A 26183-nucleotide genomic window follows, 5' to 3' on the forward strand; every position below is an offset into this window, starting at 1 on the left:
GTCCATTATTTCGATTGAAAGTGCTTTCAGGTAAGCGTGGTGGAAGAGATCCCTTCCATCCGCTCTCGCTGCCCTCGCGGCTGCGATGCCCGAGGGAAGGAGAGGTGGGAGGAGCGGGGTCTCCGAACCTGCCCACCCCACCTCTCTCCTCCCTCCGGCCGCCCCGCACCGCGACAGACACCGGCGCTGGCCTATCGCACCGGAGCCGGACCCCCCGCATCCCTCACTGTGCCCTGCCCACCACGGCGGTCTTCTTCCCCTGCCCTGCCAGAGCCAATCCGCGAGTGGGTGTAAGTAGGGCAAGCCGCTTCCTGGTTCTCAGAAAGGAGGAGCTGGGAGTCGGAGTGGGCCAGCGGCAGGCGGCAGGCGGCAGACAGGGGGGTCAGAGCAGCGCGAAGAGCCGGGGCATGTCTGCGGGGAAGAGCGGCTGCACCACAGAGGAGCGAGCGGGAGAAAAACGCTGACGCACGGCTTGGAGAAGAAGCGCAGGTGTGACGCGCCGAGGACCAAGCGAGAAGAAACAAACAGAAGGATTAAAAAAGTAAGAGAAGGAGAAGAAGTGAGCGCGGGGTGGGACGGAGCGATCCAGGAAGTGTGGAGGTCGCTCAGGTGGGAGGCGACGCGTCAGGACAGGTGTCTCCCCGCCGCGGCGCTCAGGTAACCGCTTCACCTGGCCGCTCCACCCGCATCCATGGGGTGGCACGGGGGTTTAGGTGTTTGCCATGACAGCACCGGCTGGTCTCTCAGAATATAGCCTCCTTCCTCCCTCCTTCCCTCACCCCCTCCCTCCCGGTTCTGATCGGGGTCACGGGAGGACTCCTCCACGTCACGGCTATTCGGTAACTCCAGTCGACGTTTATTCCTCCCTCATAATAAAACCGTGGCGCGCTTTGGGCTTTGGTTGTTTTTAATGGAACATTGGCTGCTGCGTCCTTTCTCTGGAGGCAGGTGCCTGCAGCCGCGGTGTTCGGACACACCGTGCGTCCGTGCGCAGCGGCCAGGTGAGCGGGGGGGGGGGGGAGCCGCGGCAGCAGCAGGGGTCGGCGGGTGCGTTTCTGGAGCCTCGGCTGCTAATTATAGCCGAGAACACCGACTGACATCCAAAACTCACCTGCTCTCACGCACATGACCCGCCTCTCTCTCCCCGCTCCGCTCGCGGGCACGCAGCGCGGTGCATGGTGGACTTTTAGCCTCTTGCAGCCCAAACGACCTCCTCAGTGGTCTGTTAATCATCATCATCATCATCACCATCACCATCATCATCCTCCCCGCGGCGCACCCAGTGTTTTATTTTAATCCTGCCACTATCCCATGTTGCAGTGGGACGTGCTCAGGCTGTAATGTTAGGTTAAGGCCTCTGCCTGGCTGTGTGTGCGTGTGCGTGTGGGTGGGTGTGTATGACAGTGGGCTTGTGTGTGTGCGTGTGGATCTTTGTGTAGCTGACTCGCCCCTCTGACAGACCGGCCTAACAAGCTCTACTGGCTTGAGTTTGGTTTCCCTGTCTTAGGCACAGCCTTTTCGGTTAAATATTTAGGCGTCCATGCAGGTAATTAATTCCTTTATACCCTCTAGGCTCAGGTGTTGTCAAAGTATTTTGTGTGTGTGTGTGTGTGTGTGTGTGTGTTAGTTTGTTTTCTGGCTCACCTCTCAGGCTCACCGGTCTGGAGTGGGAGGCTTACACATTGTCTCCGGCCTCGAGCTTTGACTGAAGGGAGGAGAAGTCCCCTCGAGTCCCTTTTGGATTCTTGTTTTTGTTTCACTCTCTTATTCCCTCTACACACACCACCATCCAACGCTCTCGTGTCCTGGGACGGTCTCCTCACGCGCGGAAGAGCCGTCAGGGTTTTCAACTAAATTCTTAATGGCAGCTCTGTTTGGACTAACTTTGTCTGCAACATAATTAGACATCTGTGCTTTATCCCCTGTTCACGCTGTCCTGACATGACCCCTCCACCCTGCCCTGCTCTCTATACAGGCCTGCCTTGTTCTTATTATGATCTCCCCTCTCTAATTCCCTCTGACACTCCATCGTTGATCTGAATCTGCAGACACATGGGTATCTTCACATTTACCTGTATTTCTTTTTGAGCTTTGGAATCCGTGAAAGATTCACCTCTGTACAACATGGTAGTGAACAGTTGTTATCTTGCGTAGTGTGTGTGTGTGTGTGTGCGCGTGTGTGTGTGTGTGCGCGTGCGCTTTCTCAACCCTACTGTCTGTTGGAGATCTTTTTTCATCAGAAGTGAAATTAGGAAGCGGTCGGTCTCTATCCGCGTCTCTCTTTTTCTGTTCTTTTACATAACCCCCACTCCTCCACCTTCTCTTTTCGCCTTTCATATAACAATCGACTCACTGAGAAGATTTTAGTCTTTGGAGATAATCATTAAAAAAACGGCTTTAATGTCTTTAATGTCACTTGTATTGTCAGCTGAATCTTCAACAACAGCACTACCTATCCCCCAGTTTTAGTGCTCAGATGAATATGATAATATAATATTTATTAAACTAATACAGCTTCCAGCTTTAAAACAAACAAATACCTAGATATTGTTTTCATCCACTTATCCTCTGATGGTCGTTAGAGGTGCCTGCTGAACTTTTAATATTGAAAAATGCTTACCACAAAGAGCAGCATGTATTGTTTGACACTTCTCTTCTCAGGTGATGTCTGTGAATGAAAAAGTATTAATGAAAGCAATGTTACAAACTTGACATGAATCAAATCTGTGTGTTTTTTTGCTAAATTGAATGAATTTTTGAAATGCCTCCTTGTGTTTTCCCTCAGGTGTCTGACCTCAGCTGACCTCAGAACAACATAACCAAAGAGGAGGGGGAGAGGAGAGCGAGAGAGACAGAGCGCAGGCACCCATCTTCTTCTGGGTTTATGGACTGGAGGTAGAAATCTCACACGATATAATGAATATTCCACCACAAATGTCAGGATCGATCCCTCACCTTTTTCAACACACTTTTATTTATACTCTCAACCACGGTTAGCAAAGACTAAAGGCAAAAGTGTAGCGCCTCAGTTGGAGGTGGGTTGAAAAGGTGGGCCTCGTGAAGAGTGTGGAGACTATAGACCATACAGTGGGAATTAAAGACATTCAGTGTTGCTCTTGTGTGTCGACATGAGAAGTAACAGAAAAAAGTTGAGCGAGAACTTCCAGCTCCACACATTTGGCAGATCACGGCGTGACATTTAAAGTGAATGTCTGATTGTGGGTTTTGGAAAGGGCGTGGTGGAGGGAGGAGGTTTTCCAAAGCTATTTGAACACGCACCAAGCGCCAAACTATGGCACCTTAACACGGTCACGTTGAAAGGTGTGGCAGCATGTCTGCCATCGTAGAGACAAACGAGGACAACAGTTGGACACGGTTGGACGGCCACATTCATGCACGTACGAAGTGACAGAAACGTTTGTGTGAAGAATGGTTGAGAAGAAGACGACTGGTTAGAAACTGCATGAGTTGGGTGGGATTTTCAGTTTTTGGTAAGTTGCAGAAATTCTTGGCTGCAGGCTTTTTAATGCTGACATCAGAAAAGTGTGGTGGGAGGGATTTTCTAAGCTCTTTAAGGATTTGACAAACATTGAAGCTTGAAGCATACTGACGCGTTTAAGATGCTTTTGGTTCAAAGCCCAAGTTTGACTTGTTTGAGCCAGCGAGGAAAGTCGGAGAAGACGAAGCGAGATATCAATTTGTGTGATGCTTTTTTAAACGCATTTTTTTCTTGTTTGTCGTAAACTTGTATACGTTAGATTTCTGTTAACTAGCACCCCCTACAGGCACAGACGTGAATTAGAAATTGAGTATGAGGTGTTTGACTAGTTGTTTTGCTGGTTGTTATGAACAAAAATAGTGACCAGGTCATTTAAATATGAATATATTATATTTATTTATAAATGATTTAGTTACAGCTGCTAATCACACACTCAATAATCTTTACTAATGTCACACGATAGTGTTATAGTCCAATATATGAAATGTTTTTAAACATGGATTCACGTTCACACTAAGTTTGTTAAATTTGAATGACTAAAAACAGACAATCATCAGGCTCAGTCCATTAAACAGATAAACTGTAAATAAAACCTGTCTAACTTAATTTTAGTCAAACACTACTAATATGATGTAGTTGTGGGTCAAACCTCACTGACGTGCATGAAGGGTCGGAGGGAACCCTTTTACAGGGGCGGGGCTTCTTCAAAACATTTCTCGTCCTAGGAAAAACAACATGAGTCGAATAAAGTGGCCAAACATTTAAATATTTTATAGGCAACCTGGAAGTTAACTCCTCTGTGGTTTGATGACTGCAGACGCTCCATAACTGCTATCGGCTTTTTTAAAGATGGCTCGGGAATGATGCCAAAAATAAACGCATGTGTTTGAAACGGGCCGGGGTTATTTATAGGTTTTTATTATATTGGATAATAAGCACAAAGCAGCGCCACCTTTGTTTAGCTCTGAGGCCTGATTGACAAAAGTATAACAGTATGGACTAAATTACACGTTACGATCAGCTCAGGCAAAGACTCTTAAATGATCAGCAATGAAACACATATTAAAAATGGCTATCTTGAAATAATATGATAATGGTAGACTCATTAAATAAATACAGGTTCCAGCTTAAAATGAAAACCTGCATTTAGTCCTTTATTTTTAATCTGCTGCTGATCATCGTCAGAGGCAACAAGAAAATGTCCCTTTCTGTATTTTGAAATAATTAGAATTTTAAACCTTAAAAAGTATATATATACATATATATATATATATATATATATATATATTTATGTATATATATACTTTTTATACTTTACATATATTACACGCTAGGGATTAAATATGTTCATATAAAGGTCCTAATTATTTTTATTTTTTTTTTAATACAAATATAAGCGTGCTGTGATAAAAGTAGAACTAAGACCGTTGCTTTGTCGTCCTGTTTTGTTTGGTATGCGGTTATCGGTTCTTGTTTTGTTGACATGGGCAGTTTATATATTTATGAATATTATTTTATAAGACCAATATGAAACTGATAAAACACCCTCGTCCTAATTCATCACAGTCCTCTCGGCTTGGATTATGGATGAGGCTAATTCTCTACCACTTCTTCAACTTATCTTTAAGGAAGTGTGAGTAATTCTGAGACTCTGATATTCCTCCATATCTGTCATACTCTAAGTTTCACTCATTATGGCCTCAGAAAGTTGCAAAAACATTATTAACAATTATTATAAAAGCAACATTACATAAATTCTTGCATTAAAGGGATCAAAGTTTTGTGTTAGTGTCAATGTGTTTATAGTGGGTAAGAAGGTATGATTAATCATGTGAATGTGGCTTTGCTTGAGTGTGACTACCATGTGTCCTTAAACTGGTGGGTTGGGGGGGAAGTGACATTGAGTGGTCTGTCAGATGAGGAACACACGCACACAGACACACACACACACACAAAGAACACACCCGCATACATATAGCTCTACTCGTACACAGTTCCAGGAAATGCTTTATTCAGGGCATGTAAGCCCTTATAAATTCCCCCTTTTCAGACACTGGTCTTTCAGTTTCATACAAAGTGACTGAGTGGGAGGAAGGTGGGGAAAGAGAGAGAGAGAAAAGGTGGGAGTTGAAAGAAGTGAGGGTTTCTCTCTTTGCCCCTTTAAATTCAAGGGTGTCTCAGCCATTTTTTTTCTCAGGTGCAACATCGATTACGAGAAAATCTCCCAATGTTGTTTTGATTTGCGGCTCATTGTAACTGAGAGCAAACTTGTAATCGGTAACTCAGTTTTATGACAGAGAGTCTCCTTTACTGTAAAAGGCATCACGTTGGCCTTTGACCTCTGGCAAACGCAGCGTTTTTCACCATATAAGGTGGATGTTTCTCCACATCGAGGCGCAGGGGTGACACACACTGTCTCTAATCCAGTCTGCCGCTACTACAGTTGAGTTTTGCCACCACTTGATCTGTGTCAATAGGGGAAGTTATGTATCTGCCATTTCCTCTTTTCAGTCATGAGATCGTGTCGCATTTGACAGCCCTCCCTCGCTCTCGACCACCAGCGCCACAGCCCACGCCACCCAGCATTAACCAGTCAGCAGGGGTCCGTGACTCTTCTTCTTCTTCTTCTTCTCCTTCTCGTAAAGAGTCGTAGAAGAAAGAAAGACTTGAGAAAAAGCTACAGGCGGCCAGAGTGATCATGATTCAGCTCTTCTTGTAACCCTGCAATTGGTTCTGTACATATCGAGTGGGCGGTTATCATAAATAAGTACAGTGAGGCAACACTTCAGGGAAAGTGAGAGCAAACACCCAAACAGAAGCAGGCAGCGGGAGTAAGTGATGCTGAAACCGACCCCCTTTCACATGTGCTGTTCACAGGGGAAGCACGGCTGCAAATGGAGGCTTGTATTCCAGAAGCCTGCAGACCATCCCCAGTGGATAAAACAGCGTTGCTTTTGTTCATGTTTGAGAAAACAAACATGATTATTATTGCAGAAAGGGCACATGACACAGCATATAGATCATGTTCTAAATCCTCAAAAAACAGAATGGGCCTCTCATCCTTTAGACGGGGAAGGAGAAAAAAAACAACATTCATTTTAACCTGGTCTGTCGTTTGTCATTTTTTGTGCTCACCCACTTGTCTGGTTGTGGAGCCAGACGTTTTTGACACCACAGCAGTGGGTGATGCAGTTGTGCCCCAGTGAGCAGGATCACAAGTTCCTGACTGAAGTTACTCTGAACTTCTGATTATATATATATATATATATGGATATAATGGATTGTAGTTCCAGTAAAGCGTCAGCCCTAACCCTCCCTTTGTCATTGCCATTGATTCATCAAGAAGGTGACACATCTTTCACTCATGTCCTCCCCTTATCGTTATAACAGCCGACTTTTCTTTGTTCTGTTTTTTTTTGTGCCTGTTTGCTATGTGTCAGTTTGTCTTCCATTTATCTCTCTATCTGTTCTAGTGGTTGGCCATCTTCACTGAGCACAGGAAGAGGAAACTGATCAGGATCAGTATGTTTTGCGACATTTGTGTGTGTGTGTGTGTCCAGTGCTTTTGCAATGTCTTCTTCTAAAATGGTCAGTTGTGTAGGAGAGCATCAGTTGTTGAGACCCTCCCAGTGATGTGGAAACTCAGTGTAATCAACACACACACAGACACACGCACATCGTTTCACTACCTGAATACACACTGATAAACTTTTAAAAAAATCATACTTTTGATAAACATAATTTCTTTCACGTCTTCCTCAGACTCTTGCCCACACTCCTCCTCACCTCCTCACCTTGGGGCAAATGAGAAGAAGAAAGAAACATCAAATATATAGTTGAGTTGGCGCTTTAGACTGAGATACTTTTTTTGAAGCTTATGGTTTGCTCGAGTTTTTCATCTTTGCAACCTTTTTTTCGGTCCCCAGCTTGTGCTGTTCTTTTGAGCTGATAAGTGTTTTGTCTGACTTTGGTGAATAAGAGAACAATGTGGGGATAGTTTAACAAATACACAATCACACACTTGCATATATACAATCTTATATAAGTACTTGTGAAGGTTTGAAAAAAGTGTTACATTAATTGACAGTCAGAAAATATAATATATAGTCATTTCTGCTTTGCCACTTTTTACAGGATGAAATACCGAGCATGTAATATCACCTTACACATGTAAATTACAATTTAAAAAGAAACAGTGCAGCTAAATATTTTAGTTTCAGGTTTCTAATGGACAAAAGGCTCCATTTCATAGCTTCAACAGAATAATAATTTTGCAACACTATTGTTGGCATCTTTGCGCAGATCTTGAAGGCATCTGAAAGTCGCCTCTGTCTCATAATGAACATCCTTCTGTCCCTACTGAAAATAACCTCTAATGTCCAACATGGAGTTATTATGAAGTTAATGTGCAAACCACTCATTTGGTTGATTCTCAACTTGATGCCACATAAAAAGCTGCACGATGGAGGTCGACTAAGCCCTTGGTTTCTGCGCTTGGTGCTCTGCTCCGCGATGACACCTACACACTTCATTTGTTTGCACAACGGCGCGACATGTTAAAACATCTCCGCTGAGTTTCAACAGTGCTGATGACAAATTACAATGTGCTTCACTGCATTGAAACGATTTGTGTCATTTGCTGTTGTACAAAAACAAAGTTTGATTCCTTCCTGGCGTATTAATTGATGCAGGGTGCAGCATGTCATTCCACGCCCACGCACCTTGTCACTCCAGCGTTCACACACACACACACATGCACAGTTGTGTGTGTCGGGGGTAGAAAGTGCTGACCAGATAAGGAGCTTGGAGAGAGGGAGAGTAAAGTGTGAAACCACTCCGTCAGCAGGCCTTCTCTCTCACGTCTGTGTGTGTTCTCCATCTTAGGCTGAAACTCCCTTTTTGTGATGCTAATGATAGAGGTGGCTTCTACCACAGACATCTGCACGCACGCACACACACACACAAACGCACACCTGCAAGGACTCTTGCTACTTCCTGTGGCTGCGTGCATGTGCTAACCTCTTGCTTGATCGCCCCGTTTATCTCCCAGTCGTCATGACACGGCTCCTCTCCCTCCTCTCCCCCTCTGTCTCCCCCCTTCCTCTCCCCCTGTAACACAACTCTCTCGACTCTTGTTTCATGTCTCCTCGCTAACACAGATTGTTTGAGGCCGGGACTAGATTTTCCTGTCTTCACCTCCCCTCTTCACGGCTTTATCTCCCAGTGTATCTCTACACCCACACCCCATTCACTCACTCGCACACTCGGGCTCTCTCATGTGTTTCCTCCCCCATGTCCTACTGTTTCTTGTGTGATTTCTAAGAACGTGTGTGTTTTTAGAAAACATACCTCCCTCATTTTCCTTTTGTTGTCTCATCTCAAATCTCAGAGCCTTTTCCTCTTTCCAACCTCAGATTGATTTCTTTTCCTGCTCCTGCTCCGTCTGTGGCGAACGCAGAAGCCAAATCACACCTTACACTCATTTCAGAAAGTTAAGTAAGCACCAAGGTGGTGTTTTGTCATTCTTCTATAGTGAATTCATTTGGTGTTAGTTTGAGTGATACATTTCTGAGTAATTGTGGTGTTGTTCTTCATAATTAAAATCTGTAAAGAAGAATTAGCTTAATGTTCTACGTAAACTTTAAGAGTCTAAAATAATTAATTTATCTTCCAAACTCAAAATTCTAAAAACTTTATTCATATCTCGGTGGGCATTTTGAGTAAAGTAAATTTAAATGCGTTAAAAAATACATAAAAATTAAATACATACGTTCTCCTTTTATTAAAGGCTGTAATAATATTCTATTTTATTCTACAATTATTTCTACCTGAGTAAAATTACAAATTGTATCTTATAATTGTATTTAGTGCCAAAATCTCTTGAACAGTGACTTACTGGCATGATGTTGTCAGTGATGCCCAGTCCTCATATGTACATTATTAGCTGTATAGATTTAAGGAAAGACAAGTTTTTCTTTACATTATTTTATTGTAAAGAAAATGAGGGGCCAGCTCATACAGGTGCACCCAAATGTCTCATGTCGCACACGTTGATAAGCCGATAATCCTGCAGCAGATTCACGCCGGTGTCCAGGTCTGGCATGCAAACGGGCTGCTCTTATAGCTCACTGTGGTGTGGGAGGGCGAGGGGATAAGGGCCTCCGCTCTGCCAGCCAAATGAATAATGTAATGTGTTCTAGGAACTAAGACCACAGTGTGCACATGCGTACACCAACACACACACACACACTCCCACGTACACACACACACACACCATAATGGCCCAGTTACAGTAAGGACAGAGGAGGAGTTGGTTGCTGGGGCTTCCTTGAATCAAAGACTTCTGCTGAGTAACCCCAGCTGACTTCTCTCTTTCTCTCCTGTTCTTTCACTCCTCCTGAGTCCAGAGTTGGCAGAGGGGCAGTTGTTCTAATTATCACGATGGTGTCTCAAGTCTTTGACAAATTCAAATGCTGATTCAAATTCTCCCCGGTCGCATCTGTTTTTATATCTGGTGGTGGGATGCAAATGTTGAGTCTGAAGGGAACTGTTGGGACGCGGCGCTGCCGGAGCTTGTGTTTCGATTAGACGTGTTAGTGGAAGACGTGTCGGTTCCGTGTGGAGCCAGGAGTTGAGTGTAGATTTGACCATAGTAATAGTTGTGAAGGTGTTTGCACTCAGATGCTCCTGTGCTCTGCTGGGCTGAGAGCAGCAGCTTGGGTTTGGCAGATGTGCGTGAGTAGTGTGTGGTGTGTGTTGTGTGCACTCTCATCTCCTCTCATGCTTCCTCCTCCTCCTCTTCTCTTCCTCGGCGAATGTGTCCCAGCATCACACTCCCCTCACTACCCCCCAAATGAGTGTAAAAAGAGAGGGTGGGACATCTTTGTCTTTCCTAACTTTTTAAAACTCGTCTGTCACAGAGAAGAGGAGTAGTGAGAGGAGGACGAGTGTGTGGAGGAGAAACGGTACGAACTTGAAACTTGTTTTCCACACGTTTGTCTGTTCTGTTTTTGTTTGTTCAGCTTCATAATTCGTTTTGCTTCAGTTATGAATATCAACTTTATATGAATGAAACAGGTGTGTGTGTGTGTGTGTGTGTGTGTGTGTGTGTGTGTGTGTGTGTGTGTGTGTGTGTGTGTGTGTGTGTGTGTGTGTGTGTGTGTGTGTGTGTGTGTGTGTGTGTGTGTGTGTGTGTGTGTGTGTGTGTGTGTGTGTGTTTCATTGACTGTACAGAAAGGACCTCTTCTCCTTATTTCTGAGCATTTTTATTTAAAAAAAAATGTTGGGAGTTGCCACCAGTTTAGAAAACTGTCACAAATGGGTCATTACGCAAAATAATTTTGGCACAAAAACATTGAAATTGTTGCAGAAGTTTGTTAAGTCTACTTTTAAATTTCCATTCCTTACCTTTTCAATTTAATTTCTTTATTACTTTGTTAATGTAATGGAATTATACATATTCCTGCCTTTTTAGTGATTTAGTGTGTGCTGAGAAACAACACATGCAGTGAACCATACATGCTCACATTTACTAACATTCACACACACACGTACAGGCACTTTGGAAAATATCTGACATCAGAATTCGTAAACGCATTTCTCCTTCTCCCTCTCAGCCACACTTTTCTGTGAACAGAATAAAGTCATATTTTCCCCCTTAGCGCTGGAGCCTGATATAATTGAGGTGGACTGGGAAAACTTACAGCCTTTAACGGAAAATAAGAGCCATAAAAATAATACGAACAGCTCTGGTTCCAGTCGTCACATGCTCTCAGTGTGTGCAGTGGGATTCTGTGATACAGACGTTGGATGGATACCATAACCTGCTTTTAGGAAGGAGAATAAATCTTTGTTGTGCAGGTTTGGTCAGTCCTGCAGCTGTCACTTTCCTGGCCTGCTCACATATAGTCTTATTTTAGGAGTCAAACTAATTCATGGAACTTGTACTGGACAGTAACGGTGGATTTAAGTTTCCATTTCCTCTTCAGTAAATAACGAATCCTCGCTCTGTTCTCTTCTCAACACGGATAGTTTGGTTTCGGCTTTATTTCAAGACGTCATACAACCTATGGCTCGCGTCGCTCTCGATCATATTATATATATATACGGCTAAACTAATGAGTGAATCGTGATTGTTAAGCGAGAGGAAGAGCGTTCGCATAACGAAAGCGAGGGACGAGGAAACCGTAGAGTTGCAGAGGAGGTGAATTCCTCCACCGCCGTCACGAAGAGTGGGAGGCGAGAACGAAAAACAACCAACGAGATAAGAGATCTGCTGCTAAAACTTCCTTTGGATCGTCCACCTACAGGGAGTTCACAGAGTGTTTATATATTTAACAATTCAACGGTCGGGCAAACTGTCAACCTCAACCTTCAAGTGGTTTAGTAATTGTTGCATGGAAATTGTTGAACATTAGATTAACGAATTGTATACAGAGTGAAATTAATACGAGGCTTTCCTCTGTGATCGCTCTGTAGTTGGACTTTCCAGATAAAGTGTAACTGAACTGTAGAAAGGATAATATCTTGACATCTGTTCTAACAAAAGTACATTTAAATTCACTAGTTCCAGATTTTGATTTCTCTCAATCTTTTGAACCAAATTGTACACACTCCTAAATGTCAGACCCCTTAACTTGACACATTTTCTTCCAATCAATAGTTTTTGTGTAATCTTGGTTTCCAACAAGCACACAAGCCCATACGTCTGCCAAGGACCAACAGTCCACTTCATCCCAAAGTTCACATACTCATAGAAATCCGTTCCTTAAATGTGCCTGACTTTTTTCAACATCAACGAATCATTCTGCCGGAAAACTGTGAAAATGTTCCCGTTCTCGCAATGAAAGTGAGAGAATAATTCCTGGATCAGCACCAAACTTTAACGGAGTCTTCCCAGACCCACACGTTATTCTTTCACTAAGTTTAGTAAAAAAATCCATTTAGTTGTTTTTGTGCAATCTTCTTCAAAATCAAACAAACTCTACCGTGACAAAGTGAATAGATGGGATATTTTGAAAGTTAAAAACTTTTCGTGAAGTGTTTGTTCTTTATAATATTACGTGAAATTAAACAACACATCTCAAAGCAAAAGTGATATGAGGGATTGGACTATAAGGCATTGAACCTGAATAAACTTAAAATGCCACCAGCTCTGGTGTATGGTACAGGTTAACATGTGCATGTGAACTAACATTATATAACTAACTAGTTCTTCAGTGGGCCCTACATCAACTATCTGTTGTCTCTTCCTGTGGGCTCTTTGTTTTGAGAATGTGTTGTAAGATTCAGCAACTTATGCAGGTGACATGTCCTTGGTTAGCAACAAAAACCAGAAACAAGTTGAAAAGGAAGGAGAGGGGGGTTTAAGAACAGTGTCTATGTGTGTATGTGTGTGTGTGTTTTTTTTGTGCGTGTGTGTGTGTGTGTGTGTGTCCGTGCACGTCAGGATGTGTCAGTATTATGTGACTCACACACAGACAGACAGAAAATTGATGGGAATCATTGTAACTTCTTTGCAATCTTATTATTTTCCGAACACGTCTTCCTTCAAAGGCTGATGCCTGAAGTAACGTGCTTCAACCACCCATGATGTGTGTGTGTGTGTTTTGTCTTTCCCCCTGAGCCGGATATCGAACATGCGTTGTTGTGTGCTGGGCTGTTTTTTTGTCAGATTTGAGTCTTTGTGACTTTTCACCTGTTAACGACTTTTCAGAAACATGATGATATATTGTTTTTAGGCACATAATAATTACTCATAGCAGGGGTCCTGTTTTTTTACTATGGATGGTATCAAACAGTGAGACTTGAATCTTTTATCACAACTTACAGAGATACAAACTGTACAAAGACAAGGTCGAGTGATGCTTTTAAACTTTGTCCTACACAGATTGAGGGAGTCAGATAATGTTTCTCTTTCAACCATGATGCTTCTTCCACAAGATTATTGTGGAAGAAGCATATGTTATTATATATGCTGAGGATTTTACTGGACATGTGTGTAGGATGTAGCGATGCAATTAAGTTATTGTATTGGTTGATGAAGGTGACGTCTGCACAGGTTGTGTTTTGTCCAAAAGCCAAAATTATTCAGTAGCAGATAAACTGAGAATCAGAGTTCATCTGGCATCTTTGCTTAAAAATGACTTAAAGGATTAATCCATGATCAAAATAGCTGTAGCTGGGATCTGTTTGTCAAATTCACTAAGTATAGTCATTACAGCTCTTGTTTGATGTAAATGAAAAAAATCATGTGTGTGTGTGTGTGTGTGTGTGTGTGTGTGTGTGTGTGTGTTTGTGCAGAAGACAACGCAAACACATGCCTCTTAACTTCCACTTGTCTCTGTATCAGCAGTCGCCCAATCAAATGTTCTTAACCGATGTCCTCGTTGCCTCACACAAAGGAGATAGCGCTTATGAAAATACTTTGGCTGGAAAAAATAACAGTAAATATCTGTTGTCGAGGCCGCGCTGTTATTCAACCACAAGCCGTCAGTGACGTTAGTTTCAAAGGAAGAGCTCTGTGCACCTCACCCACTCTGTAGTACGCTGCTGTACCATTTAACTCTCATATTGCACCGACCTTATGTTTGTTCTGGGGTGTACTATGACTCATAATGCCAATATGATTTTGGTTCTTACACTGTTCTTCAACTTTGACATTCTCTGACTAGACTAAAAAAATATTGGTATTTCTGAGGTGTTTTGGTTGCATGCGCCGGTTTCCTGCCTGTCAGGCCCGCTCGGCTCACGCCCGGGGTTTGAAGCTTGGAGGTTATTTATTCTGCATCATCCACGGTCCGACCATGACATGACCCCAGATGCACCCATCCACCTGTTTTGCCGCTTTCTGAGCGGGCAGACGGCGACGAGGCAGAGATCCTGTTTATCGGAAACTGTTCGGAAAATGGGCCGTTGGGTTTTGGAGAGGGGGGTGCGTAGGCGACCCGGGGGGAGGGGTATCTCTGAACCTGTCTTTGGCGCTGTGCACCCACTTTTGATAGAACAGGAAGGAGAGTGAGTGACAGAATGTGCGAGAGAGGCAGACATCCCGAGGGAGAAACGCTTAACCCCAAGTTCTGACAGAGAGATCAGATGTTTTTAGGTTCTGAGCGTAGAAGGAAGTACAAAAACAACAAGAGTGGTTTCCAAACGACCGAGAGGAGGAAAGCGAGGGAGAAGAATCTGTTAGTGCACAGAGCGAAAATATGGATGCCATGAGGCGCACGCTGCTGACTGTGCCCGTGCCCATAAAGACAGGGAAGGTAGGATCAACATTTACTCAACCAATTAGCTCCTTCTCGGCTGCGTTGGATATCGATTCGAGTGGTTGGCAAAGATCACAATGTTTGAGCTCCACAAAAGCATTGGCAAGTTTCACAGAAGTGTAAATTGGATTAGTTTTACTTCTACCTTCTTCTGTTGTGTGGGTGGAGCACGATTGTAGATTTTTTTCCATAAATAGGTAAGCGTTAAGATCATCACATAACCGGTTAAACCGAACAATGGTGGGTGCGGGGGGTAGGGGGGTGGGGGAGCCGCAGACTGGCACGCAATGTGTGTGCATGTATATTGTGTGTGTGTGTGTCTGTGTGTGTTTAATAGGGTGTGTTTTGGAGCAGGTTAGTCAGGTGGATGTGCCATGGTTGCGCAGAGCCCTCTGGGCACCGTGCGAACACTCTTATTGGACGGCCAGGGGGCTGCCAGTTGCTATGGGAGGGAGATGAAGGGGGGGGGGGGGTCTGGGGGGTAGGTTGTTTGTGGAAAATCTGGTCCGCTCAGGTGTTTGCGTGTGCGATATTGTTGAGCAGGTATATTGTGGACAGGGTGAGGTGCGAGCTCAGGGAGCTAAAGAAGGGAGTTGTTGGGTCTTATTACCAGAAGGCCTTCTTACGTCAAAGAGACACTTAGAGTTATTGTCCTTATTTGACTCAAAGGAAATTTTACCTTAAAAGCACTGTGTCCATTCACTTTACAGGTAAATATTGAGCAAAAGTAAATGACGAAGAATTGAGAAAATCTCTTTCGGCATACGCAGTGTTCAAAAAAGGTTGTAATTCTTCTCTGCTCTCTTTTTTTTCTTCCTCATTCTTTCACTGGTACCCCCCTCCAACCTCTCGCTGCTTTCACCCACTCTCACCTGTCACTTCCTCCATCGCGTCATTCTTCTCTTCCTCTTCCATTAGTCCCTCTCTTTCTTCGCCAGTTATTTTAATCAAACAGCTAATGCTATAAGGGTTTCACGCAGGAATTAACCTACTGCCCCACGGTTGCCGCACCTACAGTGCATTGTGTAATCCTGCATCCCTTCCACGTCACTGTCATCGATCTCCATTTGCATGTGCCCCTACTCCGACAATTAGTTCTTCTTATTCTTCTTCTTGCTTTTGTCTTTTGCCTCTTCCGCCGGCTCGCTGTCTGGTCTTTCTTGCATTCGTCCACTCGTGACCCAGCCCTTGTCTCACTGGCCAAACTTGCAGCCTCCTGATTTAGCAATTGGGAGAGAAAAGTACTTGGGGGGATGAGAAGGGGAGGATAAGGGGAGAGAGTTTGTTGCTAAGCCTGGTTTAAATAGGTCCTCAGCTCCTCACTTGAAAGAAGACTCTCTGAGCCAGTCACGCTACTGTAGATTTACTTTTGGGACATTGAAGTTTGGCTCGGCTGAAGGGTGAACTCCTATTCTTCTGAACTGCAGCGGTAGAATAATGCTAATGCTTTTTTAACGAAAATAAAAACTGATTTAATCAAAATCAAGAGCAGAGTTTGACTTGATTCAGGCACCAAAGTGTTACTCACCTGATCTCATCTCTCTGTCGTGCAGGTGGCAATGTCTCCAGGAGAGGACGGTCTGATCGGGATCCCCTTCCCAGAGCACAGCAATGAGGTCTTGTCCCACCTCAATGACCAGAGGAGGACGGGGCTCCTGTGTGACCTCACGCTGACCTCCCGCGGGGCTCGCTATCCAACCCACCGCTCGGTCATGGCCGCCGTCAGTTTGTACTTCCGTGGGCTGTTCGGGGCCGAGGAGGGGGGCGGCGAGGGCGGAGGGGGTTTCAGCGTTTGCCAGCTGGACTGCGTGGCACCCGATGCCCTGGACGCCTTGCTTGAGTTCGCCTACACCGCCACGCTGACCGTCCCGAGCTCTGGCATGAGAGACGTGCTGCGAGGGGCTCAGCTCCTGGGCATCCAGTGTGTGGCTGATGCCTGCAGAGACATCCTGGGGGAGACGGCGGAGGCCGAGGGGGAGACGGCCGAGGAGCAGAGAGACCAACACACAGCCCCCAAGAGGATGCCGGAGGGAGAGAGGGGTGTAGAGAGATGCTCCCGGAGAAAAAATTACAAAAAGAAAGTGAAAAACGTTGGGTTGCATCACATCAATCCCTCGGTTTTGATCGCATCACCTGCTTCTCCCATCTCTCACCCTTCGCCTGCATCCGACAGCCTCCGCTCGTTCCCGTCCACCCAGCCGCCCAGCCCCGATCAGGAGGAGCTGTGCCCCAAGTTAGGGCAAAACGGAGGAGACCCCAGGTTGATCAGAGAGCCAGGGAGGGGGGCCACCATGAACGGGGGGCCGCTTCACTGGATGCATGAGCTACCACATACAGCCCACCCTCCTCCTGTCCCACGATCGATTGACAAGCTGTCGGAGAACGAGGACATGGAAGGTGATGACGGCGTACTGATGGGAAGCACTTCCACGCCAACATCTGTCGCTGAGCGAGGAGCGGCAACGTCAGCAGTGGGAGCGGGGAGGAAGAGGAAGTCTCAGACGCCCCAGCAGTGTCCCGTCTGTCAGAAGATCATCCACGGAGCGGGAAAACTGCCCCGACACATGAGGACACACACCGGAGAAAAACCCTTCCAGTGCTCGGCCTGTGGAGTCCGCTTCACCCGGTAAAGAGAAGTCTTCATATGCACAAAATATACATTTTACATGTTTCACCATGTGTTACTTGTTTTATTCTTTCGTTCTTTACCCTTCATCCTCCTGTCTGTCTCTCCTTCAGGAATGATAAGTTGAAGATCCACATGAGAAAACACACAGGCGAGCGCCCCTACCCATGCCCCCACTGCCCGGCCAGGTTCCTACACTCGTACGACCTCAAAAACCACCTGTCCCTCCACAGTGGGGCACGACCCTTCGAGTGCCCGCTCTGCCACAAGGCCTTCGCCCGGGAGGACCACCTCCAGCGTCACCGCAAGGGACACAGCTGCCTGGAGCTGCGCACACGCCGGCCAAGGCGTGGTCCTGAGCTCCTGGAAGACGAGAGCGATGGGGGCCGGAGGGAGCACTCCAACCCTCTTGAGGCTTTGTCGCATGCCCACTCCTCTGCGTTTCTCCCCAACACGGTCCTGGACGGTGGGGGGCGGTCCAGCCCCGGCCCTTCGCTGCTGTTTCCAGGCGACGTGGAGAGGGGCCGTTTCGCCCTTCAGGCCCTGGCCCAGCTCGGGCCTCACAGGGGTAGGCTGGTCGGCTACCCTCAGCTCTTCCTTCGGGGGCTGGATCTGCGAGGGGCCAGAGAGGCGGAGATAGAAGATCCAGGGGGAACCCATTCGCCGGCTGCCTTCCGCGAGCAATGGGCAGATGAAGGAGAGGAGGAAATCGGAGATGAGGAAGTCGAGGACGACGACGACGAATAGTGGAAGGAGAGTGTGTGTCTGTGTGTGTGGGTATAGCATCCACAGTAAAAATTAAAAAATTTAAATAAAAATCTCACTCAGGTGGCTGGACTAATGACCTGCTGCTCCTATATAGAGAGCGCTTTAAAGAAAACGATGATATTTAAAGAAAATAATGGAAAACGGGTTTTCAGAGATATTTTAAATGTTTGTCTTCTGGCTATTGGAATTTAATTTCATTTGTCCTTTTAAATTGTATTCCTTGTTTGCTGTTTTATTTGTATGTATTTTAGGTCTGAGCTGTTTCTTTATGATTGAATTTTCTAGCTGGACGTGGGTGTGTTTCGAGTGTGTGAGTACTGGGATGCTTTTCACTATGCAAACTAAAATCCAGAGCAGCAAGTTTGAGGGATATTTGAAGATGTATATTTTAGTTACAAATATAATGTATTGATTCAGGTGCAATCCAGAACTCATATCATGTAGCTCTCAAGAATGGGTGTGTGTGCTCACTGTCCTCTGGTGGTTATCAGTGGAACTGCAGCCTAAATCCAACCTGCACATTATAAGCAATAAGGTTCTTTTAATCTTTTCTTTCTGATTTTAATTCTGACTCTTTGCTTTGATTTGGTGCTTGAACCAAACGATTGTAGTTTTGTTTTTCTTGGATCTCAAGTTAACAGGAGAGGAGAGAAGTGATTTGTGGCCAATGTTGGGTTTGAAGAGAGAAATCCTGCCCAGCTGTTTAGATCGCCATGAGAGAAAATCCATTTCCATATGTGAGTGTTGCAGAGCGGTAGAGCTCTGTGTTCAATGCCTGACCAAAAGAGACGAAGTTTGGATGAATGAGTTGATGCTGAGTAAATGTTGAAGTCAATTCTTCCTTTTCCCAGAGGCTGCGGATTTCAGTCTTCCAATGCACTCCTGAAGGTTTCCTTGTTCGGACAGAAAACAAAAAAGTAGAAAAGGAAGCCAGGTGAGGGTATGAATGATCGCTTTCCCCCTGTTTTCTGTATTTATTTATTTATTGTTATTTATTATGGCTCTTCTGCTGAAACTCTTGAGCAGATCCAGGGTTGGAAACAGATCACGACCCCTTTACTCGACTAAGTCTTACAAGAAGCTGCATTGCGATATCGATTTTTGGCTCAACATCTCCGTATACCTAAACGCCTATGTTTTACGGGCTGCGTGTCTTCTTTTGGCGATTCTTCCTCAAAAGCGTTCTTTGCACATTGAAGCCTGTCAGGTACTGCAATAACACAGGCACATTCCATCCTCCGGGCTAGAGGGAGAGAGAGAGAGAGAGAAGGGAACAGAGCAAACTAAACTTTTTGTAACTGGACCACAAGATGACTTTGCTGTTTGACGTTTCCATGCTTTTCTGTTGTTGAATCAACATGTATAGTACTGTATCATTGCATGGCAGTTCTTATAGATCGGCCATCGCTGTGTCTAAAGGGGCTATTAACTTGACTGTTTGTCTGTCTTTGACCAAAAACCTTTTTAGTTTCATTACGCTTCTCTGGACCAGTACATTACAGGCTGTAATGCAGTCGTTAATGGCTTCTGAAAGACATGCTGTTGTCTTCTTATTTCCAATTCCTGTGATACCCATGTAGCCAGAACCTGCTGTAGCAGTTGAGCTGGTCTGGCCTCGTGTGCACTATCCGCTCCTTGCTGTGTACTAAACCTTTTTTTTTTTTAATGTCCTGTTTATTTGCACTATGAGATTTGAGAGCTTCAAGCCTTTTTGTCTGATTTTCTGTCTAGTCCATTAACTCACTCAATTCCATTTTAAATTTGTGATCGAAATAGACAATAGGACGACGTCTTTGTAACACACATACATCGAATACTCTTCCTCCTGTATATTGGTACAGTTATTGTCAAATGTAATATATTGGGAGTTGCCTTTGGGTTTTTTTGTGCTGCAACTATTCTCAGGAAATCTTGAGCAATGCACTAAGTGATTATACAAAATTATAAAATGGGAAGAAATGGTTTGGTGCTACAGGGCGACTCACACTCGTCATGTTAGTGTAAGGCCAGTAGTTTCAAGAAGATGTTACTTTTGTACTTTAACATTCAAAGAAAAAACAATGATTCAAACCTATCGTGAGGTGAAACAGACAAATGAAAGTAAACTGCTGGCCTTACTGGAACCAGTCCTACTGGAATGGCGGTGTGACAGTTGGTCCTGTTCGTGGAGGGTGTAGCTGCTCCCAGTCGGAGCAGTGTGAGTGAATGAGGGTTACCTGATGCCAGCTGTGAAGTGTGTGTTTCTGTGTGAGCTGTTTGTTTTCTTGGCTTCGGTGAAGGGACATGGGGTCTTTAATGAGCAGAGACCCCGCTATCAGGGATACATTTTTTTTGTCTTTGAGTTTTTAGTGGAACCTTCTCAGAGCTATGAATTCATTGTCCCGTGTTTCAGTTCTTGTAAAGAAAAGAAATAAAGATATCTAAGCTTGCCATTTTTGTTTAATGTGTTGTGTGAAAAAAGGCTCTTCTTTTTGAAGCAGATAGCGATGTTCATATCTGTTACAGTTTTTCTCTGGTAGACAAAATGCAGTTTTATTTATGTATCCTTTACTTAACCAGGAAGATTCCATTGAGATACACGACTCATCTGCCAGGGAGTCCTGGTCAAGTTTGGTTTATGAAATATAAAAAAAACATTCTAAAACATGGCAGAAATGCTCCAAATAAACCTAGTTTCATAAATGCTTGAGCCTTTCTGTACTGATATTTCATGTGAGAGGAAAGTATCTGATATCTAAGATGATGTTGACCAAGTCGAGCTCAATTTAAGAAAATATGAAGCTGATACAGCTTTAATAATGTCAACTGATGTCAATGCCCTTTTCAGGAATCAAAATAAACTGTTGACAGGGAGCCTATCTGAATGCATACTTGAAAAATTATTTCTTGGATTAAATCCACAAGAAGTATATATCGTCTTACCTGTGTCATTTGTATGAATAGCATTTTGAAACATTTTAGCTTCAAGTAGCTAATTTCTGGATACTTCAAAGTACTGTAAAAATACTTTGCTCAATAAATTCAGAGAGAGACTGATATGCCTGTGTTCAGGACCTCTCTGACTACCTACATACTGAATATCAAATATTTTTACTGTATAGATTTGGACATTTTTCAAAGTAAAGTCCAACATGTGTACAATCAAATCAGATCATTTCTGGATATTTCAAAGTAATATAAAAACACTTTGCTCAATAAGTTTAGAGAGGGACTGATATGCCTGTGTTCAGGACCTCTCTGACTACCTACATACTGAATATTAAACATCTTACTGTATAGATTAAGATATTTTTCTAAGTAAAGTCCAACATTTTCACTGTGGAAGTGTTCATATTTGGATACTTCAAAATACTGTTAAAACACTTTGCTTAATAAGTGCAGAGAGACTGATATGCCTGTGTTCAGGACCTCTCTGACTACCTACATACTGAATATTAAACATTTATACTGTATAGAATAATAGATTTTTCAAAGTAAAGTCCAAAATGTGTACAATCAAATCAGTTAATTTCTGGATATTTCAGAGTACTGTAAAAACACTTTGCTCAATAAGTCCATCCACTTGGATGACACCACAAGAGGCATGTTTTTTTTTTTTCTTTTATTAAGTCTGAAGAAGACTTCATTGACTTCAATTGTATTGGATTCGGTTGCAACGCTGTTTAACACTGAAGCTCCAAAAGTGTTTTGTGGACTCAAAACTCTTTACCCAAACCCTTCATTGGCACAGTGGTGAGTAGATAATGAGGGAATTTACATTTTTCGGTGAACTTAGATTCAGTCTTATTGGCCCAGCACCTCAAACCAGGAAATATATGTAAAACAACTTAAATTGAATCCTTATAGTTGCTTATGGTCTACCAGGAGCATTTTAAACTATAACTATCTAATTAATTTATGTTCAAGCTGTTTGAAAAGGGTTTTTTATGTTATAGGGGTTTTAACAAGTCACCTCTGCAGTCTATGTGTTATGAATTTATGCTCATGTTTATGTGTGTTACAGCTCATTTCCTTTTTCTTTGTATTCACCTGTAGCTCCTCCAGTGTTTCTGAAGAGAGGTTGTGAAGGAAAGGAAAAGTCTGTTCAGTCAGCTTCACATTTCACCGGCTGGGGTTCACTAAACTGATATGAAACTACATGACAGCCACAGGTCAAAGGTTATTCTGACTCTGGACCCTGATACTGACCCCTAACAGTGTCACTTTGTGCGCTTGTGTGAAGTGTTGGATACCTGTGCGCGCCGCGGGGGAAGCTGGGAGATAAAGTGACGTGGTAGCCAGATAATCCTCTTAGTTTAATGAAGCTGCAGAAGCTCGTTCAGCAGGAAGCTCTCACACGTCGATTGAGCTGCAGGAGACGTTGAACAGAGGAGAAGCCTCGGGAGAATCAAACAGTTTGTTGTTGTTGTTGTTGTTGTTGTGCTTTTCTTCCTCCTGCACGATGCTACCGCGGCGGACGCTGTGGAATGCGGTGACGCATCAGATCACTCCGCGGCTGAGCTACAGTAGCGCAGCACAAACTCAGGTGGGCCTGTTCACCCTGCAGCTCTATTTACTGTGTACACAGCAGATCACCGGGCTCAAGACACTGATGATACCTTCGATCAACTTGTCTCCGGTCCTACCTTATTTTCATATTACATATAAATATGTAATAACAACATTTCGGTAATGTTAAGTTGAAAGATAATAGAAAGAATCTGAGGTACTTAAAAGGTGTTCAGCTTAAAAAGCCTGGCTTTGCTCTGGGTATGTTTTTACAGTTGATGTTTTTTAATAGTCATGGTGAGATATTAGAGGTATTTAACTAATCACTCTACCATCAATACTTCAGCTTCATATACACTGATTGTAAAGGAGGTCATAGGGTTAGTAAAACACTGATGATACTTTGAAACCATGGAAATGGGAAATTTTTCCGTCCATCCATTCATTATCCTTTGAGGGGCCAGCTGACATTGGGTTGCCAGCATATCACAGGTCTAAACTCAACCGAACAGGGATTCAATTCCCCCAGAAACATTTTGCTGGGAGGTGACAGTAATACCATTTTTACACCATGTCGACTTTGTAGCGTTCAAATAATGTTTTAAGTCAGTATTCCCCGCATTTATACATCTGAAGTTTCCAAAACCTTTTCTCTTTCACCAGGTGAAGCCAAAAAAGTCCACATTTGGCTCTCTGAGCGACCAGGACCGGATATTCACCAACTTATATGGCCGGCATGACTGGAGGTAAAAGTATTTAATGTAAAAGCACCCTGCCTGGTCTCGGATCACCTGACACCCTGTAAACATCATCGTCCATCTCACGATATCTGTCTTCCTCCTTCTACCAGACTGAAGGGAGCAGCAAAAAGAGGAGACTGGTACAAGACGAAGGAGATCATGCTGAAAGGACCAGACTGGATACTGAACGAGGTTAAGATCTCAGGGCTGCGGGGCAGGGGGGGGGCAGGCTTCCCCACTGGAATGAAGTGGAGCTTCATGAACAAACCCAGTGACGGCAGGTAGGAGCAGAAAGTAAAGGGAGACTTTAGGCCCACGTCCACCTCTGCACCAGTGATGCCACTGTGCTGATGTACCCATCTCCCAGGCCTAAGTATTTGGTGGTGAATGCTGACGAGGGCGAGCCGGGCACTTGTAAAGACCGTGAGATCATGCGTCACGACCCCCACAAGCTGATCGAGGGCTGCCTGCTGGCCGGAAGAGCCATGGGAGCCCACGCTGCGTACATCTACATCCGAGGAGAGTTCTACAACGAGTCGTCCAATCTACAGGTGTGTAAACCCACAGGGAGGACTGGTGTGCCAGATCGTCTCGTGCTGTGGTGATGATGATGTCTTTCCCCCGAACAGGTGGCTATCAATGAGGCTTACAAAGCAGGGCTGATAGGGAAGAACGCCTGCGGATCTGGGTTTGACTTTGACGTGTTTGTGATGCGAGGAGCCGGCGCCTACATCTGCGGCGAGGAGACGGCCCTCATCGAGTCTCTTGAGGGCAAACAAGGGAAACCCCGACTGAAGCCACCGTTCCCTGCAGATATAGGTGAGCCAACAGTCGGCTGCACAATCCCCTGTGTCTAATCTCCTACAATGTTTAATAGATGATAGATAGATAGATGGATACTTTATTAATCCTGTGGGAAATGTAGGTCATCCAGTAGCTTATACACTTATACACTTAACCGACATACATACATAAGACACATATTCATAGGTAGAACATTACAGATACAGGTAGATGAGTGGGTCTGACCCTATGGTACAGAATGCAATGATGTGATTGTGTCAGTGTTTAGAATGAACGTTTTCTTGTGCTGCTGGAGTGGATAGTAAAAACAGATATATGTGTATAAATATAAAACAACAATATATATATATATATATATATAAATATATAAGAATATGTAAGTGGTAAAAGGTAAAAGTCTGTGCATGGGGCTAGTAAAGCCAGTAAAGGGATGGACAGTGGGTTGGTATATGATGAGATAAGAAGAGTATAGAAGGGGAGTTAAGAATAAGGGGTTAAAGGGATAGTTCACCCCAAAATGAAAATTCACCCTTTATCGTCTCTCTCCTATCCCTTTAAGAAACTGCACAATAAGTTAACATTATCCTTACAGTCCTGATCTGATAATTCCCCCCCGGCTGCATCTCTCCCTACAGGCGTGTTTGGATGCCCGACCACTGTTTCCAACGTGGAGACGGTTGCTGTGGCGCCCGCGATCTGTCGCCGAGGGGGGGCCTGGTTTGCCGGCTTCGGGAGGGAGAGGAACTCTGGGACCAAGCTGTTCAACATCTCCGGTCACGTGAACACACCGTGCACGGTGGAGGAGGAGATGTCTGTTCCTCTGAGGGAGCTGATAGAGAGACACGGAGGTGTGTGTGTGTGTGCGTTCACAGTCCTCCTCTGTGTTGATGCTGGTTTACTTCACGAGATGTTGACCTTCCCTTCTGATTGGGTGCAGGAGGAGTGAGGGGCGGCTGGGACAATCTGCTAGGAGTGATCCCAGGGGGGTCCTCCACTCCCATCATCCCTCGGCATGTGTGCGATGATGTTTTGATGGATTTTGATGACCTGGTCCGCGCAGAGACTGCTCTGGGAACTGCAGCCATTATAGTCCTGGATAAATCGGTAAAACTCTCCCTGAATAATCCCACAATGCACTGCACCTTCCCTTAAAATCAGACTTCAGTGATGTTGTGTTTCCCCTGCAGACTGATGTGATAAGAGCCATTGCCCGTTTGGTGGAGTTCTACAAACATGAGAGCTGTGGCCAGTGCACCCCCTGCAGAGAGGGTAAGGCACTGCAGAGTGTGTTCCACCCCCAATCCTGCTTGTTTGGTGTTTTTATGTTTGGGGACCTCCTCACTCTGCTTCCTGTTCCTCAGGTGTGGACTGGATGGATCAGATGATGTGGAGGTTTGTGCGAGGAGAAGCAGCCGTTTCAGAGATCGACATGATCTGGGAGCTGAGCAAGCAGATCGAGGGACACACCATCTGTGCCCTCGGGGACGGAGCCGCTTGGCCGGTGCAGGTGACATTTCTTGGAAGCGTTTTCCTGACGTGAAAGTGTCCGAGGCTACAAATTCAAACGAGTAGCAATTGGTAATTTTATAATGTTCTTCTTTGTCTTTTTATCTACAGGGCCTAATCCGACATTTCCGACCAATCATGGAGAATCGCATTGGTCAGTATAACAAGAACAACCCTCCAAGAGTGTCGGAGATTGAGATGATGTGAAAGTGTGATGTCCATGTCAGCTTTCTGTCTTTCACTGCTGTATTATTTTAAAGCTAATCATGTTAAATATGTAAACTTAAATGTAATAACCTTTGGGCATAGTTTTTCAAATTAAAACGCTTTTTATTGATTGTACAGTATAAGCGTGCTCTGAAGTTTCGTTTTAGTCTAAAGTTATCATCCTTAGATAAGTAGATGTTTTATTATGAGTAAGATGAAGTAAGATCGTCACAGTTTACTGTATTTTAGCAGGTACAACGGTTTACAGCTACAGATGT

The 26183-nt window shown here is 44.4% G+C and overlaps 2 protein-coding genes across 7 annotated transcripts; both read left to right on the top strand.

The window, feature by feature from the left end:
* The first annotated feature begins 361 nt into the window (after nucleotides 1–361).
* On the top strand, nucleotides 362–20592 carry zbtb7b (zinc finger and BTB domain containing 7B). Of its 6 annotated transcripts, XR_009923798.1 has the most exons (6): nucleotides 362–657; nucleotides 2786–2895; nucleotides 16320–17392; nucleotides 17506–18897; nucleotides 19012–19094; nucleotides 19187–20592. XR_009923798.1 is itself a non-coding variant. In XM_062398697.1 (4 exons), the coding sequence occupies exons 3-4, from the start codon at nucleotides 16326–16328 to the stop codon at nucleotides 18137–18139; spliced, it is 1701 nt and encodes a 566-aa protein (XP_062254681.1). In that variant the 5' UTR covers nucleotides 362–657; nucleotides 2786–2895; nucleotides 16320–16325; the 3' UTR covers nucleotides 18140–20592. The 6 variants fall into 6 exon arrangements, 3 of the variants coding, with proteins under 3 accessions (XP_062254681.1, XP_062254682.1, XP_062254683.1); XR_009923796.1 differs by having other exon boundaries at nucleotides 17506–19094; XR_009923797.1 differs by having other exon boundaries at nucleotides 19012–20592.
* Nucleotides 20298–26040, top strand: LOC133964762 (NADH dehydrogenase [ubiquinone] flavoprotein 1, mitochondrial-like). Its single transcript, XM_062399001.1, has 11 exons — nucleotides 20298–20303; nucleotides 22455–22685; nucleotides 23312–23394; nucleotides 23499–23669; nucleotides 23756–23939; nucleotides 24018–24207; nucleotides 24828–25040; nucleotides 25130–25296; nucleotides 25380–25461; nucleotides 25554–25699; nucleotides 25810–26040. The coding sequence occupies exons 1-11, from the start codon at nucleotides 20298–20300 to the stop codon at nucleotides 25903–25905; spliced, it is 1569 nt and encodes a 522-aa protein (XP_062254985.1). The 3' UTR covers nucleotides 25906–26040.
* Nucleotides 26041–26183: the final 143 nt, after the last annotated feature.

The sequence above is a fragment of the Platichthys flesus genome, chromosome 11 (assembly GCF_949316205.1).
Source record: "Platichthys flesus chromosome 11, fPlaFle2.1, whole genome shotgun sequence".
Classification (NCBI taxonomy): domain Eukaryota; kingdom Metazoa; phylum Chordata; class Actinopteri; order Pleuronectiformes; family Pleuronectidae; genus Platichthys; species Platichthys flesus.